Source organism: Aquila chrysaetos, chromosome Z (genome assembly GCF_900496995.4).
Source record: "Aquila chrysaetos chrysaetos chromosome Z, bAquChr1.4, whole genome shotgun sequence".
Taxonomy (NCBI): domain Eukaryota; kingdom Metazoa; phylum Chordata; class Aves; order Accipitriformes; family Accipitridae; genus Aquila; species Aquila chrysaetos.
In genome coordinates, this window is record NC_044030.1 from 55062990 (window position 1) to 55078545 (window position 15556).

Below are 15556 nucleotides of genomic sequence, written 5' to 3' on the forward strand. Positions count from 1 at the left end.
AGTATTTCTCGAAGAGATTAATGTCAGTAGCCCAGAGAGGCAGCAACAGAGAAAAAGGCAAAATGATGAAAATACAGCATTCATGGTGCTTAATACAGCAAAAGAATGCTTAAAATGTGTATTTTTGTAGGTGTATTGTGATCAACTTAATATGTGAGTGGCTCTTACATCACTTCAGAAAAAACTCTACGAACCAGTGTCTAAGGAGACAATATTATGCTTTCATAATAATAATTTATTTTATGTTATAATAGTATAAAATGTTTTATCATGCAATAGATGTACATTAATAACAGTCCTCCACCCATAAAATTCCACCTGCCCAGTCTGCAGATTTTCTGTAATACTAGGTTGTTCTTGAAGCATCTCCCTGAAGTACAAAAATTTTGTAGAGTGCATCAGGTTGAATATTTCAGACTGGACGAAAAATTTTCTCATAACTGTTCTTCTATAGTAGCTAATCATTCTGATTTTAAGTTAGATTTTTTTTAATCTAGGCTTTTTATGATGTTCAGTCAATTTTTACACTAGTAGAAAAATTGTCTTCTCACTGGATGCTTATGGAAACAGTGTCATGAAAATCATCACATATCTCTGCAAATGAGATGCAAAAATTTGTCAGGGATTTATATATACATTTTAAAATATTTAAATTAAGACTTAATTAAAACAATCAGATATTCAAGGATGATGTCCAGAAGTGCTACTCTTGCCTGATGAGTTATGCTTTCCTGACAGTTTGCATTACACTGTATCATTTTAAAACTTAGTGCAATTCTATTTGTATTTGTTTTAAATTTAATGGCCTTTTCTTAAAGTAGTATTATTCAAAACAGAAAATTCAGATTCTCAATTGACATGATGCTTTTTAATTTGCAGTCATGACAGATGTGATTACACCGTCATTCTTTGTTAGTGTTTTATATTAACAGTAATTAGTGTGACTGGAGATACAGTGCTGCAGACCTTTAACCAAAGCTAAATGTCCTTCTGAAGCATTTCTAAGGCATTTAGAATAAGCATAAATGAAGATTATATAACAGAAGGCTAGTTTAGAGACAGTGGCAAGGCACCTTTTAATTTTAGTAATCCAAAATCAGTAATTTGATGAAGAAAAAGGTATTTATTTATTCTGGGAGCCATTTCAGCTATTTAGAATGCTCATTCTCTTGTACTGGGTGAAGATTGCTTAGGCAGTGCATACAGAATAAACATCTAGGGGCCAAAGTTGCGTGTTCCATATATAAGTACATTGCCATTTTTCCCTTCTTGAATATGAGAATATGTTATGCTTTTTTCTTATATCTTCAGATGGTAGGAAAATCCAATTGATTTCAGTGGGCCGACCCTGATTAATTGAGATTGCAAAATCTTTTTTACAAAAACTGTGTATTTTCAAAAGAAAGTATATGCATTAATAAAATTGGTTACTCAAGTAGCCTGCGGATTATCCTTGGTTACATAAATGCAATATTTTGCATTTTCAGAGTATAATGGATTAAAAATTAATAAACTTATATGAGTTTATTAGCAATATTCACCAGAATAGGCTATTGCCTTTCATCTTGGTTTCAAAGATGCTAGAGGGATTTATTTCTTTACATATAAGATCCTTAAGGGACATTTTACTTGTATTTTACTTCCTGCACAAGTTGATGGTAGAAGGGGACCAACACGTTTTTGAGTACTTGGTTACTGAATTAGCCTAAAAAAACACCCCCAAATGTGATAATTCTCATCTGTCTCCCCATCCACCTCCTCTAGTTAGTTGAAATGCTGGTAGATTCCCTTCTGTTTTCCCTTCAGAAGGGCAGTGTACCATACTGAGTAAAAAGCTATTGATCCCTGTAGAAGAGCTGCAGGGAACCGAAAGATACATGTGTAAATGCAATAGGTCACAGCAGTGTCCTAGGCTTTCTCTGTTGCTTTAATTTTGTTTGATGTTCCTAGTATAAGTACCAGAAATCCATTTGTTTCTTTTTTCCCTTAAGAAATGCAAGAAAATAGTAGGGGGAAAGGAAAAAAAGTGCCATAAAGATCTTGCACCCCAAATTTGTGTTTTCCTTACAAGAGAGAAGTCAGAAATAGGAAAGGAGTCCACGTCCACTACTTCTACGAGTTAATTTGAACTGTGGCTCCTTTTTGGTGCAGTGAATGATCTCAGTTAGTAAGCATAGACTTTGCTAAGTCAAAGTATATTTAAGCACATAAATGCATACCTAACTTTCAGTACCTGAATTGCCTCACTGAAAGCAATGGAATGACATACATGCTTAAATGCTCTGGAGCCCAGAAAAGGTAGATATGCTAAGACACTCTTTCAAGTACAAAGCAGTAAAGGTGAGCACTTTTGCTCTGGAAGATTGGTGCTGGTGACAAGAGATGAAACAAAGTCAGCATCTCTCACCGTTCTGATGTGCTGAGCTTGTGAACTCTCTTTGTAAAATGAATACCTGCTTTCTTGACACATTGTTTGGGGGCAGATTATTTTTTTTCCCTATAGAAGTTACCTACATTACTGGTAGGATTTAATTCTTTGCTAGCAAAGGTGTCTCCAAGAGGAGTTAAAAAAATAAAACTGACAGCTGATCTAGGGTAAGTACAAGTTACAGTCAGAATCAACAAGCCTGTCACTTTTTCCTGGTAGGTAAATCTTTGACTAAGACTTTCTTCATCCTCTATTGACTGCATGCTCCTAGTATGTTGGCTACAATAAAAGTTTCAGTAAATGCTTTCCATTTAAATGTAATTTGCGGTTGACTTGTGCCAGGCAGACTCAGTTATAAAAAAAACCTGAAAAAATAGGTTTTCAGGTGGGGAGGCTACAAAAATGGCAATTTATGGAGCAATTTCTAGCAATTATTGCAAGTTTTTAGGAGTTCTGTAAAAAGAGAATTTTTCTCAAAGAAAGTAAACCCACTTGAAGGGTCTATGTCCTAATTTGCAAGTAAATACATGTCGTGTCATTTAAAATATTACAGCTTGCACTAATTGCAATGATTATAAAGATAGGTCAGTAGTCATAGAAGTGTCACGTTTTTGTTTTATTTCAAGAAGAATTTTAATTACAGGTAGGTAATATTATTTTGAGGTTTCATTTTCATGTATTTCCCCTACATCCTTTTTCACCATTTAGTTGGTTTATTCATTTTCAGTTTCCTCATGTTAATAAGCCAAGGTGCATATGATTATCTGATGTTTTGTGTTTTTAAGTTTCTACTTTTTGGGGTTTATTTTTTATTTTCATTTGGTTGTCTTTTTATTTATTTTTTTCTTTTGTTCATTTTTTTCAATCACTCCTATCCTTTCACTCAAATCCTCCTTTAACCCACTACTGAAATTAGAGCCATCAGCTCCTCCTCAAGACATTAGTTGCACAAGCCCCAGCTCCACTAGCATTTTGGTAAGTTGGAAACCTCCACCGGTGGAAAAACAGAACGGCATTATCACTGAATACTCCATCAAGTACATTGGGATTGATGGAGAAGATGTCAAGACCCATGAAATTTTGGGAATTTCCTCGGACAGTACCCAATACCTTTTGGAACAGCTGGAAAAATGGACTGAGTACCGGATCTCTGTGACTGCCCACACTGATGTTGGACCTGGCCCAGAGAGCTTAGCAGTATTGATTCGGACAGATGAAGATGGTATGTTGCCTCCACTACATCAGTTTGCGCCTCTATGACTCTCTGTCGATCTGCTGTCTTTTATATAGCATAACAGTATTTTTTTCTGCTCCTCTTTTTTTCCCAAATCACAGATATTATCAACCTTTGAGTTTTTTAATCAAAGACTTGTCCTTTCTACACCATTTTTATATTTGGTATTTTTTTTTTTTTTTAACAGAAAGTACCCTTTTGTGAGTGACATGATTTTGCTGCCCCTTTAAGCTCATACATATCCTTCTTGCTCCTCTTTTAACATAAAAAAACCTCTCAGGGGGAAATCTTTCTGCCTTTTCCTTGATTTTACAGTCATTGTTATTTTTAAACATTTATGTCTATGAACCTTTTTTCAGGTTTTGGTGGGGTTTTTTTACTGCTTTCTTGTTCCATGTTGTGCTTTTTGATTTCTGTTTTTTGAGGGGTGGGTTGGTTTGTTTGGTTTTTTTTTTTTTATCTTGGAAAACTGATGCTCCACACATTTTCTTTTCTTCCATGCTTGAAAGTGACAGAAGACAGCCCTATTACGAGCCTCCTTTTTACACTACTGAAAAAAAAAACAAAACAAAAAAAACCCCAAAGAATTTAGCAAACAAAAATAAGGGAAACTTTTTTTGAAATCTTTTCTGGTTTTATTATTAGTAGTATTAGTATTATTTCAATGATTAAAATATCTCTTTGTACTATAATGCTTTGAATTTCAAAGCATCTTCCTTGGCTTTTGTACATTTTTACATGTTTTTCTATTTCTCTAATACTCTTTTTTCTTCCATTTTTTGCATCAGTCATGTTTTTTGATCTTTTCACTGAAAGGTAGAGCAGATTGGTTGAGCATTTTCATTTGTTGAACAATTTGTATTCTTCAAAGAAAACTTAGTGAGTCTGCCCTTTTAAAAAAAAAGCAAAAAACATGGGTGGGACAGGTGCCTGTAATTCTCTTCTGTCCAATGATGTTGTTCCAGTTCCTAGTGGTCCTCCTCGCAAAGTCGAGGTAGAGGCTGTCAACTCTACTGCTGTTAAAGTGTCATGGCGCTCGCCTGTCCCCAGTAAGCAGCATGGTCAGATCCGAGGATACCAGGTCCACTACGTGAGGATGGAAAATGGAGAGCCGAAGGGTCAGCCCATGCTAAAGGACGTCATGCTGGCTGATGCACAGGTAATCAAGGCATTTTATGTTCTTTCCTATGTCACAGTGAAAACATTTTGTGTACCAGAGAGCTATCCAGAATAGCCTTTTTTTGTTTCTATATTTCAGCCTATCAGCTAACGATTTTTATCTCATTTTAACAACTTTTTTTCAGAATACTTACATTTAAAGGTTCTTGGGCAAACCTAGGCACCTTTTTCTGTATAGGTGTGCAACTAAATGCTAAGCTGTTTCATTCTACTGGCTGTGCTAAACCTGGAGACTTCACCCTATACCTATGCTCTGAAGTTTTAAAGCACCAGGTTGATCTGAGCCGGGTCACAGTCAATGTAGCAAACTGTGCACTGCCTGATCCACACACCTGATACTTCTTTGTTTCAATGAAAAACCTAGAATCAATAGAAGCCTGTGTTAGCCCATTATACAGTATTTCTGTCATTAGTGTGTATCCATCTCGCCACACATTTCACAGGAGATGAATGTTTAAGTGAAACTTTAGAAATCACTAAGATACTTATATTTGTCATTACTCGTATCAATAACTGTGCAATAGAATGAGTAGCTTAGTTTAAATAGGTATGGGGTTACTTATATTGCAGAATGTCCCATCTGTTTTATAAGCTATGAGACATGATGAAATCAAAATACTGATCACATCAAGTTTAAAAAGCTTCTAAAAATAGGATTTTACTGATTGGGATACACTAGTGCTCTGTAACACTGAAGGTTCCCAAAGCTCCTGGTCCTGGAGGAATCATCCTAAATTGAAACTATTATCAAGTACACACCTCTCACTGTTAGCTCTTAATTTATGACTGGAATGACTGGAAATAATAAGAAATTATCAACCTAGCATGAAGTAAAGAGTTAAATTTGCCTCTTAATCATTTTATGTGAATAAACAAATGTTTTTTGTCTTCTCTTGTTTCTTTTTCCAGTCTTAGTTCTAAATTCCAGCTCTGCAGGTACCTTTTTTGAGAACAGGTCTCCTACACCTGCATTTTGCTGATGACCTTATTCTCAAAGTATTGTCTCTGTTCCTGGAGGTCTTTGTTGCAGTTTTACCTGCCAGTCTGTCTATCTATCAATGTGTACTTAGTTACCTATTTTGCAAAACATGGTGGTCTTACAGCTTAAATTCAGTGGAGAGAAAGATGGAAACAGGTGGGGAGGCGGGAAGGGAAGGGGAAAAGGGAGAGGAGATGGAAAAGGAGATGATGCTGCACTTTGGTTCTCCCCTTCCTTGCACAGATTTTCACTTTCAACTTACATGTGGTAGTAATTTAAAATAATTTTAAACACTAAGAAGGTCAGGGACAGGAGACTAGATGAGATATTTGAGCCCAAATATCATAAAGGCAAAAGTCCCATTTCTTTTTTTGCCAAGTTTGGCTTTGACCTGCCTGTTTGCCATTGGTTCACTCTGGATAGTCACCTCCTTTCTCCTCCTGGCACTCCTTCTTGCGTATCATACTTCTGTGATACATGTGATCAAGGCTTGTGCAGGTATGGACACCGTGATGGTAAAACATCAGTGTAGTTAGGTTTCAAGACTAAAACATCCTACTGTTAATTTAAGTAAGGCATTGAATTCATTTGGGAAACTCAAGCATATAGCCTAGTAACATGAATAAATAAACCAGGTAGCTTTTAATTCTGCCTTGGTAGCTTTTACTAATACAATCTATTATAAAATAGTACTACATAGTAGAAGAGGATTCATTACTTATTTCATCTTTCAAGGAAAGAGAAGTGGCTGGGTTTTAGGGAGAGCAGAAATGGAATTTAAAATGCCTGGCCTTACATTAACCAAATTCTATGTGATTTTACATTATTAATTCAAATTGTACATGATTTTTCCAGACATCTTTAGTATTTATTTTACTATTAAGAAGAAAATATTACCTCAGCCAGACTACAAATCTCTTCATTTCTTTTGTTTTTCCTTCCAACATTCTTTACTCTCAATCAGTGGGAATATGATGATACTACTGAACATGTGAGTAGTTTTTGACTGGCCAGAAAAACATTGTGTGTTGGGTTGGGGATTTTTTTTTTCTTTTTGCTTGTTTGCTTGTAGCCTCCTTTTACCTTTTTTGATGTTTTTTTTGTTGTTGTTTTCTTTTTTTTTTTTCATTTGCACAAACGCATGCTCCTAACATCAAAGGTTTCTCCCTTATGACACTTTTTTTCTTTTTTTCTTCTTTTCCTATGGAGAGTGGCGGTTACTGTTCCTTGCTTGTTCTGGGGCTTAGCATGATGCCAAAATGTACAGAACTGGTTTGCATTTTCTTCTTTTTGATGGCTGTCACTGACTTTGCCTCACAATTTCCTCTTTACAAGAAGGTGCTAGAAAAATTAAGCAAAAGTGGTTCAGTGTTGCGTATCAATAGTCAGATTTTTCTGTATTCATTTTAAGGTTAACTTTTTTTTGTGTAGCTGAAAGGTGAAGTCAGTTGTGCTTTCTTTCTGGTAATTTGATAAATGTATTTTGTATGCTATCAGGAAAGCCAAATGCCCTGCAATGTTTATGCCCAATAGTGTTTGCTGTATCCAAATCACATTTTTAAATGACAGCACTACATGCAATCATATCTTTTACACCATGAAGTACTGTTTGGTTTAGATGAGGCTAATATCTTCATCACTGTTTAAAAGGATGGCAATTTTTTTTTTTTTTTTTTTGCCTTTTACAATTTTATTCTGTTAATATTGGGTGCAGTTTCCGTAGGAAAGATGAGAAATCTGTCTTGCTGATTTTGGCCTTTAGGATCAATTCAGTTCTGAGATAGAGTCTAAGGGGGGGGGGGTGTAGGTTTTTTTAATGTGTTTTTATTTTATTTGAGCTATTCTGCCCACTTGTTCTGATAAACCTTGTTATTTCTATATTGCTAATACTGACTTGCTAATAACTGACTGTAAATACAATGCTGAATTCTAATCACATCTGTACTAAGCTCATACCCACTATCTTGAAAAATCCATTTACTGTAGATAGTCTGACCTGTAATTTTTGCATTAACTTTTATGGTTGTTGCATCTGAGGGGTGTGTGATTGCACATTCGCCATTTATTCTAGTTGCATAAATATACCATCTCTCTAGAAGCAGTGAAATTTAGTGTAAATCCATTCAGGCATGTGAAAATGCAAAGGAGTACTCCAGTGGTTACAGACTGGAAGCTCATGAGTTGGGAACTTTGGGCCAGTCAGTTGCCTCCAAATACTGTCCTTTTATATTTGAATATAAAATTTATAGATATCGTGTCAAGGCTTAAATTCCTCTAGCTGCCGTTATAGCATGACACAAGCTTAGTTCATTTCAGGTGGCTGGCACTTCACCTTATTCTGTGTGTGTATACCTGTGCGGGCACGGGCATCTGTCAAAAGATTCCCCCTTGCTTTGACACTTACAGTTTGATCTTGTTCCCATTCACTTGTGCTAGCTGAAGAGCTACTTGTTTTGTAGCTGCTATCGTTAGATTGAGGGCCATCAGATTTATTCTCTGACCAGATTTTTAATGGTGTTTTAGGTAGTTCTTTTAGACCTGAGGAGTGAGTTGTTTCTGAAGTCCTTGCACAATCCAACCAGTGACACAGGTTGCAGTGAAAGTGTTACAAAAGTAACAAGGCTTTCTTGTTCAGCTAACCCATCATTACTTACAAAGTGTGGATACAAATGGCAACACTTTTCTTACTAGGCGTTTTATAACTATATCAGTGGTGTCCTGTGAATGACTAAGTTAAATGGAGTTTCTCATATCTACCTATGCATGCATTTCACAATATCAGTAGTATTCCTGAGGCAAGGTATTTCAGAAGGCTTTATTCACTGTTCACACCACTAAGCCTTTGGCCTTGTGCCTTAAACAACCTGAGGCAAGCTATTTAGAAGTGTGCTGTCTTTTATTGCTTAAGTGAGTGAAACATCTTGCATTATGAAGTATTTCACACAGAACAGTCTGTTGGTGCTCTCAGATGCTTGCTATCACTGCCAGTAGCACAAAAGCGCACACACTGTGTGTAACATACAGGGGTTGTCTGAAGGATTCCATGCTCTCCTGGAAAACAATCTATTTTTAATAAATTGTTCTTGTTTTATTTCATCTTAGGAAATGATAATTTCTGGGCTTCAGCCTGAAACTACATACTCCTTCACTGTGACAGCCTATACAACAAAAGGTGATGGAGCACGCAGCAAGCCCAAACTGATATCTACTACTGGTGCAGGTAATATTCACATACCCAGTAATCTCTGAATAAATTCTTTGACTTTTCCTGCTAGTGTTTTGCTCCTACTATTTGGAAGTCTCTTGTTGTGTAAAAAGTGTTTGTAGGACATAGGGGTTTCTGTTTCAGTATTTGGCCCTTTCTTTATTTAGGTGAAAACAGAACAAGTGTCCCCCTTTGTCCCTTTCTCAGTTCAAGATGTGGCCAAAATATAATACCTAACTTTATACTTCCTAGTAGTTCTTCCATTCTGATCGGTGTCTTCTTGGAAAGGAAAAAGCAGAAATTCAGAGCTGAGAAGGATATTTGAAAAACTAGTGAAGGTCTTCTCAAGATCTTTGTGAGAGCAGCAATGTTGCTGCCTGTCAGTAAGAACATTGAAAGAACCTATCTGTATGACAGTCACAACTTATCTCAGAAGAATGTGATTATTAAAGCAGAGAATTAGAAAACAGAATGAAAGTCCAGCCTGTGAAACCCTGAAACCCATATTGCTTCAGTGGCAATCTGAGGCATAAACTGGGGCAAAATACACCATTCCACTGTGTTCAGTCTGCATTTGATCACAGGTGTTACTAGATGGTGGGTATCTTGACTACACGACCAATTCAGCTGATTCAGTTAGCACTGATGGGATAAGCTGAATTGCTTTTAGATGAGGAACAAACTTTTTAAAATTTAAATGGTTTACTGTAGCACAGCTTAACCAAATGATGACAACGCAGCCTTAGTGTGGTGTTCACCTACATGTGTTCACGGCCTGTAGGTGTTCATTTTCTGGGTTTTGTAGTATAGCCATTAAGGATATTCTGTTACAATCACATGGAAACCTTTGCAGCACCTTACAAGCTCTCTTAATAACTCTGTATTGTTTATGCTAATATATAAAGTCCAAAAGGCATATGTATTTGTATTTATACTGATTGACTCAATTTTTAAAACAATCACTGAATGTAAAGCACATCTTGTACTAACGTCAGAAACATCTATATCCATGTCTTATCAGCTTCCTTGGAAAAATCTCAGTCTTGGTGGCTCAATATATCATATAGTTTCGTTTCAGATTTTAGAGTAACTTCTAGTCATTACTCTTGACTGATGCTGAAACCTACCCTCCAACTGCTTACCTTTCCTGAATTCTCATGGTCTGGGAAAAAAAGTGATATATGCTCCTAGCTTGCATTTGAACTTGATTTAAGAAAACAGACACCTGATCCATTATTCTTTTTCAAGTTCTGTTCCCACTTTAAATAAAAACAATTATATAGACTATAATTTGGTTAGTTTCTAGACATAAACATAGGCCATGCAAACCTGCTTGCAAAACTTCAAGCTTCTGTGCATTTAGTCCTTATTGACTGTTCATGTTTCACTCTTACAAGATCTCTGATGTTTCTACTTTAGAAAGACAAATAAATCCCATGTGCCATAAAACCCTAAGTGACTGAAGAGCAATTGAGAATCAGAGACATGCCTGTAAATGTAATACATATTACACTGTTCTTGCTGTTTGCTTTACGCTGTGGACAAGTAATGTTTGTTCCTGGTCTCTAGGATAATAACTAGTCACCATTTCGCTCCTTCATACATTCCAGGTTGTATGAACACCTCTTCAGTTGCTATTACAGCTTGCTGTGGTTGAGCTTTTTTTGTAAGGAAAATTCATATACAGGTTTTTGAAAAAGGAGATAACAAATATGGTCAGTACCGAAAGTTTCCAGGTCAATGTCTTTCTACAAGAATATATGAGGCAGGTGAAGGAATGATGCATTCCTACCAGGGGCTCGTAGGTCTGAAATACACTCTCCTGTTCTCTGAGAGTTTCCATTTGATTTTTTTTTTTTTTCTAAAAAGGAGCTATTCAAATACTACAATAAAGCAAATGAAGGATCTGACTTTCTAGTCTGATTTTTAAAGATTTAGGTCAGGTGCAGCTAGATTAGAATGAGTGAGATTATATGCATAAGAGATGTGAAAGGAGAATAAAGGTCTAAATGTTTGTTGGAGAAGCTTACTATTCATAAGATATTCAGATGGTAAGTAACTATTCAGCTGTGTCCAGTTAGTGATATAAAAGCATCATTTACATTTTTAGATGGGAAAGATTCACCAAATGTAAGTGAGCCTACAGTACAGTAACTGCAGCTATTAGTGAAGTCACTGAATGCGGTTAATATTTTCACTCCAGTGAGCTTTTGTCTTATATTTCATTTCCTTTCCTAGTTTTTGAAATCAGATGAAAGAAAAAATATTACTGAACATTTCCAAGTCAAAGTATTTGAAAATCTTAAATACTTGGGGCAGAAATTACGGAATATGTGGTTAACAAGACCTTGATAAAAATTAAGACTTACTAAGTGATATCATACAATTTTTATGGAGAATTTAATCAGACCTTTAAATTATGGGTCGTAGTAGTTGAAGAATCTCATAGCACAACCGCTTGTCCAGTATTTAGAATTTACTCTCTGTGCTGGACAGCACTCTTGAAATACAGATTTCAGCTAAGAGAAAATTTATGTTAAGATGGTGGTGTACTGTACAGCAGCTAACAGAAACAAATTACTTCAGGTAATTTGGCAAATACAGCTTGCATGAGCTTCTACAAATAATGGCATGCCATTACAACTGTTTGGTGTAATGACTTTTGCAAAGGGGTGTGTGAGAGACATCTTGCTGTGTAGTAACAGAGGTGGATTTCACTAGATCAGAGAATATATTTTTTCATGGTCAATTTCACTTAATTTGGGCTCTATCAGAAGAAGTTTCTACATAGAGTTATTCCATGAGGCTGCTGTATATAGGACTGCATAGAATCCTGCCATTTGTCCCACCAGACTGTAATATTCACAAGTGATCATACTACAAGAAAATGTTAACTGAAAGCTATGTAGAAATAAAGAGAGAGAAAATTTTCTTTCTCTGTCAATAGTTGCATGTTAACAAAACAGAAATTCATACACTCCACATAATCAGATAGGCTCCATATTTTTTAAAAAAGTGACCATTGTTATTTACCATTTTAATCACAGGGTGTTTTATTGTATAAGTAAGCTTTATTAGTTCCCCTGTTCTGATCAAGAGCAAGTAGTAATTTCTTTCTTTCTCTGTAGTTACCACAAAGGTTAAAAAATAGTTCTAGCTGTGAGGTCTGCCACAAGAAAAAAAGCAATTTATCACAAAAATAATTTAGTGACACCTTCCAGCAGTCTCTCCTCTAGAAAGCTGAAGGAGTTATTCTGTTTGTGTGGACTCTTCTTCTCTTTCATATGCTCCGTTGGTTTCAGTAATAGTTATAATGTAGAGAAAAATATGGCCTGCAAAAGGCATTCACAGCCTTTTCTTTGTTCCGTAAAGGCTCATAATAATCAATGAGGAAAAATCAGAACTAGTCAGAGAAGTATTCTTTATGCAGCAGAAAGTGTAGGAAAAAACTTACAAAATTCCTGGGAATAATACTTGCAGGTGAAGTAGACACTTAAAAGGAAGGATATTTGGAAAATTTATATAAAAACTAGCTATAATTCTTATGCAATTAGAAGTAATGTCACAACTTATGACAGATATAATGAGGAAAGAGTTTATTAAATGCAGGATTTTCTTCAAGCCATACCATTCCTCCCTCCTTATTCCTAATTCATTACAGAATGGTAGTCAGAACTTCTGACAATAAGAATCTGATTTGCTGGTTGCCTGAGAACTGAAGATAAGTAATAAAATCCACTGAAGCATTTTAATACAGGAACCAGAGCTCACAGTGCAGCAGTTACATTCACTTGGGAAGGCCTTGAATGCGGATGGAACTAATTAGTCTTCATGGAAGACTGTGATATCATGGCACTTCTACTCCCAAACCATTCCAGTCTCTTGACCTGTCAGGCATTGGTACACAATGTACACCAAATTTCTAAATAGTTGTGGATAAGCTTCATTATCAAATAAGTCATTGTAATAGAAACAGACTAGTTTTAAATAAAAATATTAATGAAAATATAAATTAAATATATATGTATATAAATGAATATGAATAAGTGAATAAATAAAAATAAATATATAAATTAAATAGAAACAGTAAATGAGAGCAATTGATATCGGGACTCCAATAATGTACACCATATAAGTTGTGTAATGGGATTTTCCCCTTGATTAGGGCTAATTCGATCCTCTAGACTGAATGTCCTCACCACACTTACTGTCTGAACTTCTCTGAAAGACAAAACATCAGTTTAGACCAATAGGTCCCAATTAAGGATTTGAGTGTATCTGGTGTGCAGGTTAAGAAGCACTTCCAATTTAGTCTTCTTCAAAACAAATCCAGTTCACATGCACCAAGACCATGCTGGAAACTAAATCATATGTGATAAGACAGAACAATCAAGAAATTAAATTCCAAGCTATGCTACCGCTCCAAGCTGGAACAGCCCATGCTGGAGGTTTTTTGTGTATGGAAAGTGGAATGATAGTGTTCTATCATACATAGTAATGATTGTTGATGACAAGGTTGGTCTCATGTCCCTTGTACCACATTTAACTATCAATGGCAAAAGTTATGTTAGACACATCTAGAAACTTGTAATTTCTCCATTACTGCTACGACTTCTACTACTACTACTACTATTATTATCATAAATTATTTTTCCATTTACAGGAATAGCAGAAATGTGCCTTGGATTAAATTAATGAATACTTATGACAATACTCTTTTCTTGCAAGCAGGGATTTGTAAGTGAGACAGAACGATTCATAAGATGTCTGTTTGAAGTTTTACTTCTTGACTTGTGTTCCTAAGTCCTGTGCCTCTGAATGTTCTCTGTATTTAGAAATAATGGTAAGGGAAGAAAACAACAAACAATAAATGTCTTTACTATCATAGCTCATTATACTGTATGACTCGGTAGTGCAGGAGGCAGACATTATTTCTTCATAAGACAGTAATTTGTGGAACTCAAAGCAAGGGAAGAGAAAATTTATCCCTATTCCTGCTAAAACTAGCCTCAAGAATTGTACATGCAATTCTGTTTGTATTTATCATCTTTAAATAACATTGTGCTACAGTTCCAGGCAAACCTCGGCTTGTGATTAGCCACACACAGATGAACACGGCTTTAATTCAGTGGCACCCTCCTCTGGACACTTTTGGCCCGCTGCAGGGTTATCGCCTGAAGTTTGGTCGCAAAGACGTGGATACATTTACGACCATAGAGTTCTCAGAGAATGAAGATCACTTCACAGCCACAGACATTCACAAAGGAGCTTCTTACGTCTTCAGGCTCTCAGCTAGAAATAAAGTGGGCTTTGGGGAGGAGATGGTTAAAGAGATTTCTGTTCCTGAAGAGGCACCCAGTGGATTTCCCCAAAATCTCCACTCCGAAAGCTCTACTTCTACATCAGTTCAATTAACTTGGCAGATGCCACTCTTGGCAGAGAGAAATGGCATTATCACGAAATATACCGTCTTGTACAGAGATATCAATGTTGCTTACCAGCCAGTTGAACTCCCTGTTGTTCCTGCTGATACCACTATGACACTTTCTGGCTTAAAACCAGATACCACATACGATGTAAAAGTACGTGCCCACACAAGCAAAGGGCCTGGTCCATATAGTCCAAGTGTCCAGTTCAGGACACTACCCGTGGATCAAGGTAGGATTTGTCTGCTTATGGCGTTGACCTTTAAAGGAGTATCGGTCTTTGGATGTCAGTGTTTTTGAAGCTGTAAATAAAACTGACCAGCCCATTCATAAAGATAGGTTCATCAAATACAAAAGGTAAAGTATGTAAATCTTAATATGTTTTGGATGCCTTAGAATTCAGTTGTCCCTTGCCAAGCAAGTTCTGGCTAACATCTTCACAATTTTTTCAGGTAAGGAAAATGTACGTGTTGGGTTGTCACTAGATAAGAGTGAGAATGAGTTAAAATGTGATATTTAAATATGAGGAAACAGGTAGGAGAATTGAATCCTTGTTATTTTTTGGCGTAAATGGAAAGCTAATACTCCCAGGTAGAAGTGGAAATATGACAAGATCTAAGCTCCAAGATATTGTTTATATACATTGTTTCTTTTTTTCCAGCAGTGTTTGCAAAAAATTTTCATGTTAAAGCAGTAATGAAGACTTCTGTTTTGCTGTCCTGGGAAATTCCAGAAAATTACAATTCAGCCTTGCCTTTCAAAGTAAGTTACTTTCTATTTGTATGAGGGAAACTATACAAACTAGAGGATGTCATTCACCTGGTTAAGTAGCTTACTGAGCGTGTGGATTTTTTTTGGTATTGCTGTATTTAAGAATGCAAACTAATCAGCAATATCGACTCAAGCTGTTAAATACAGTCATTTGGCAATATGAGCTTTTTACTGTTGTGGCAGTATTTCCAAGTCAGGCTTATACTGGTTGTTATGCATGGTATGAACACCTTGCTAATTTGTAGTTCGTTGCTACTATATTTTAGAGAAAACAGTGAAAGAAAAGAATGTTTTTCTTCTCTTTTTTTGTCATTTCTGTAGTGGCTGTAACTGA

At 36.0% G+C, this 15556-nt stretch overlaps 1 protein-coding gene across 35 annotated transcripts in view; it reads left to right on the plus strand.

Annotated features, from left to right (window-relative positions):
- Positions 1-15556, plus strand: part of PTPRD (protein tyrosine phosphatase receptor type D) — a 1286084-nt gene that overhangs the window by 1159997 nt on the left and 110531 nt on the right. For 11 of the 35 annotated variants that reach the window (XM_041120674.1, XM_041120677.1, XM_041120678.1 and 8 more), the window contains 6 exons: positions 3345-3650; positions 4628-4821; positions 6785-6811; positions 8923-9040; positions 14096-14683; positions 15116-15213. In XM_041120674.1, the coding sequence (XP_040976608.1) occupies positions 3345-3650; positions 4628-4821; positions 6785-6811; positions 8923-9040; positions 14096-14683; positions 15116-15213 (1331 nt within the window). Of the gene's footprint in view, positions 1-3344; positions 3651-4627; positions 4822-6784; positions 6812-8922; positions 9041-14095; positions 14684-15112; positions 15214-15556 lie in introns of all 35 variants that reach the window. The other 24 variants (XM_041120693.1, XM_041120689.1, XM_041120691.1 and 21 more) reach the window with 4 other exon arrangements.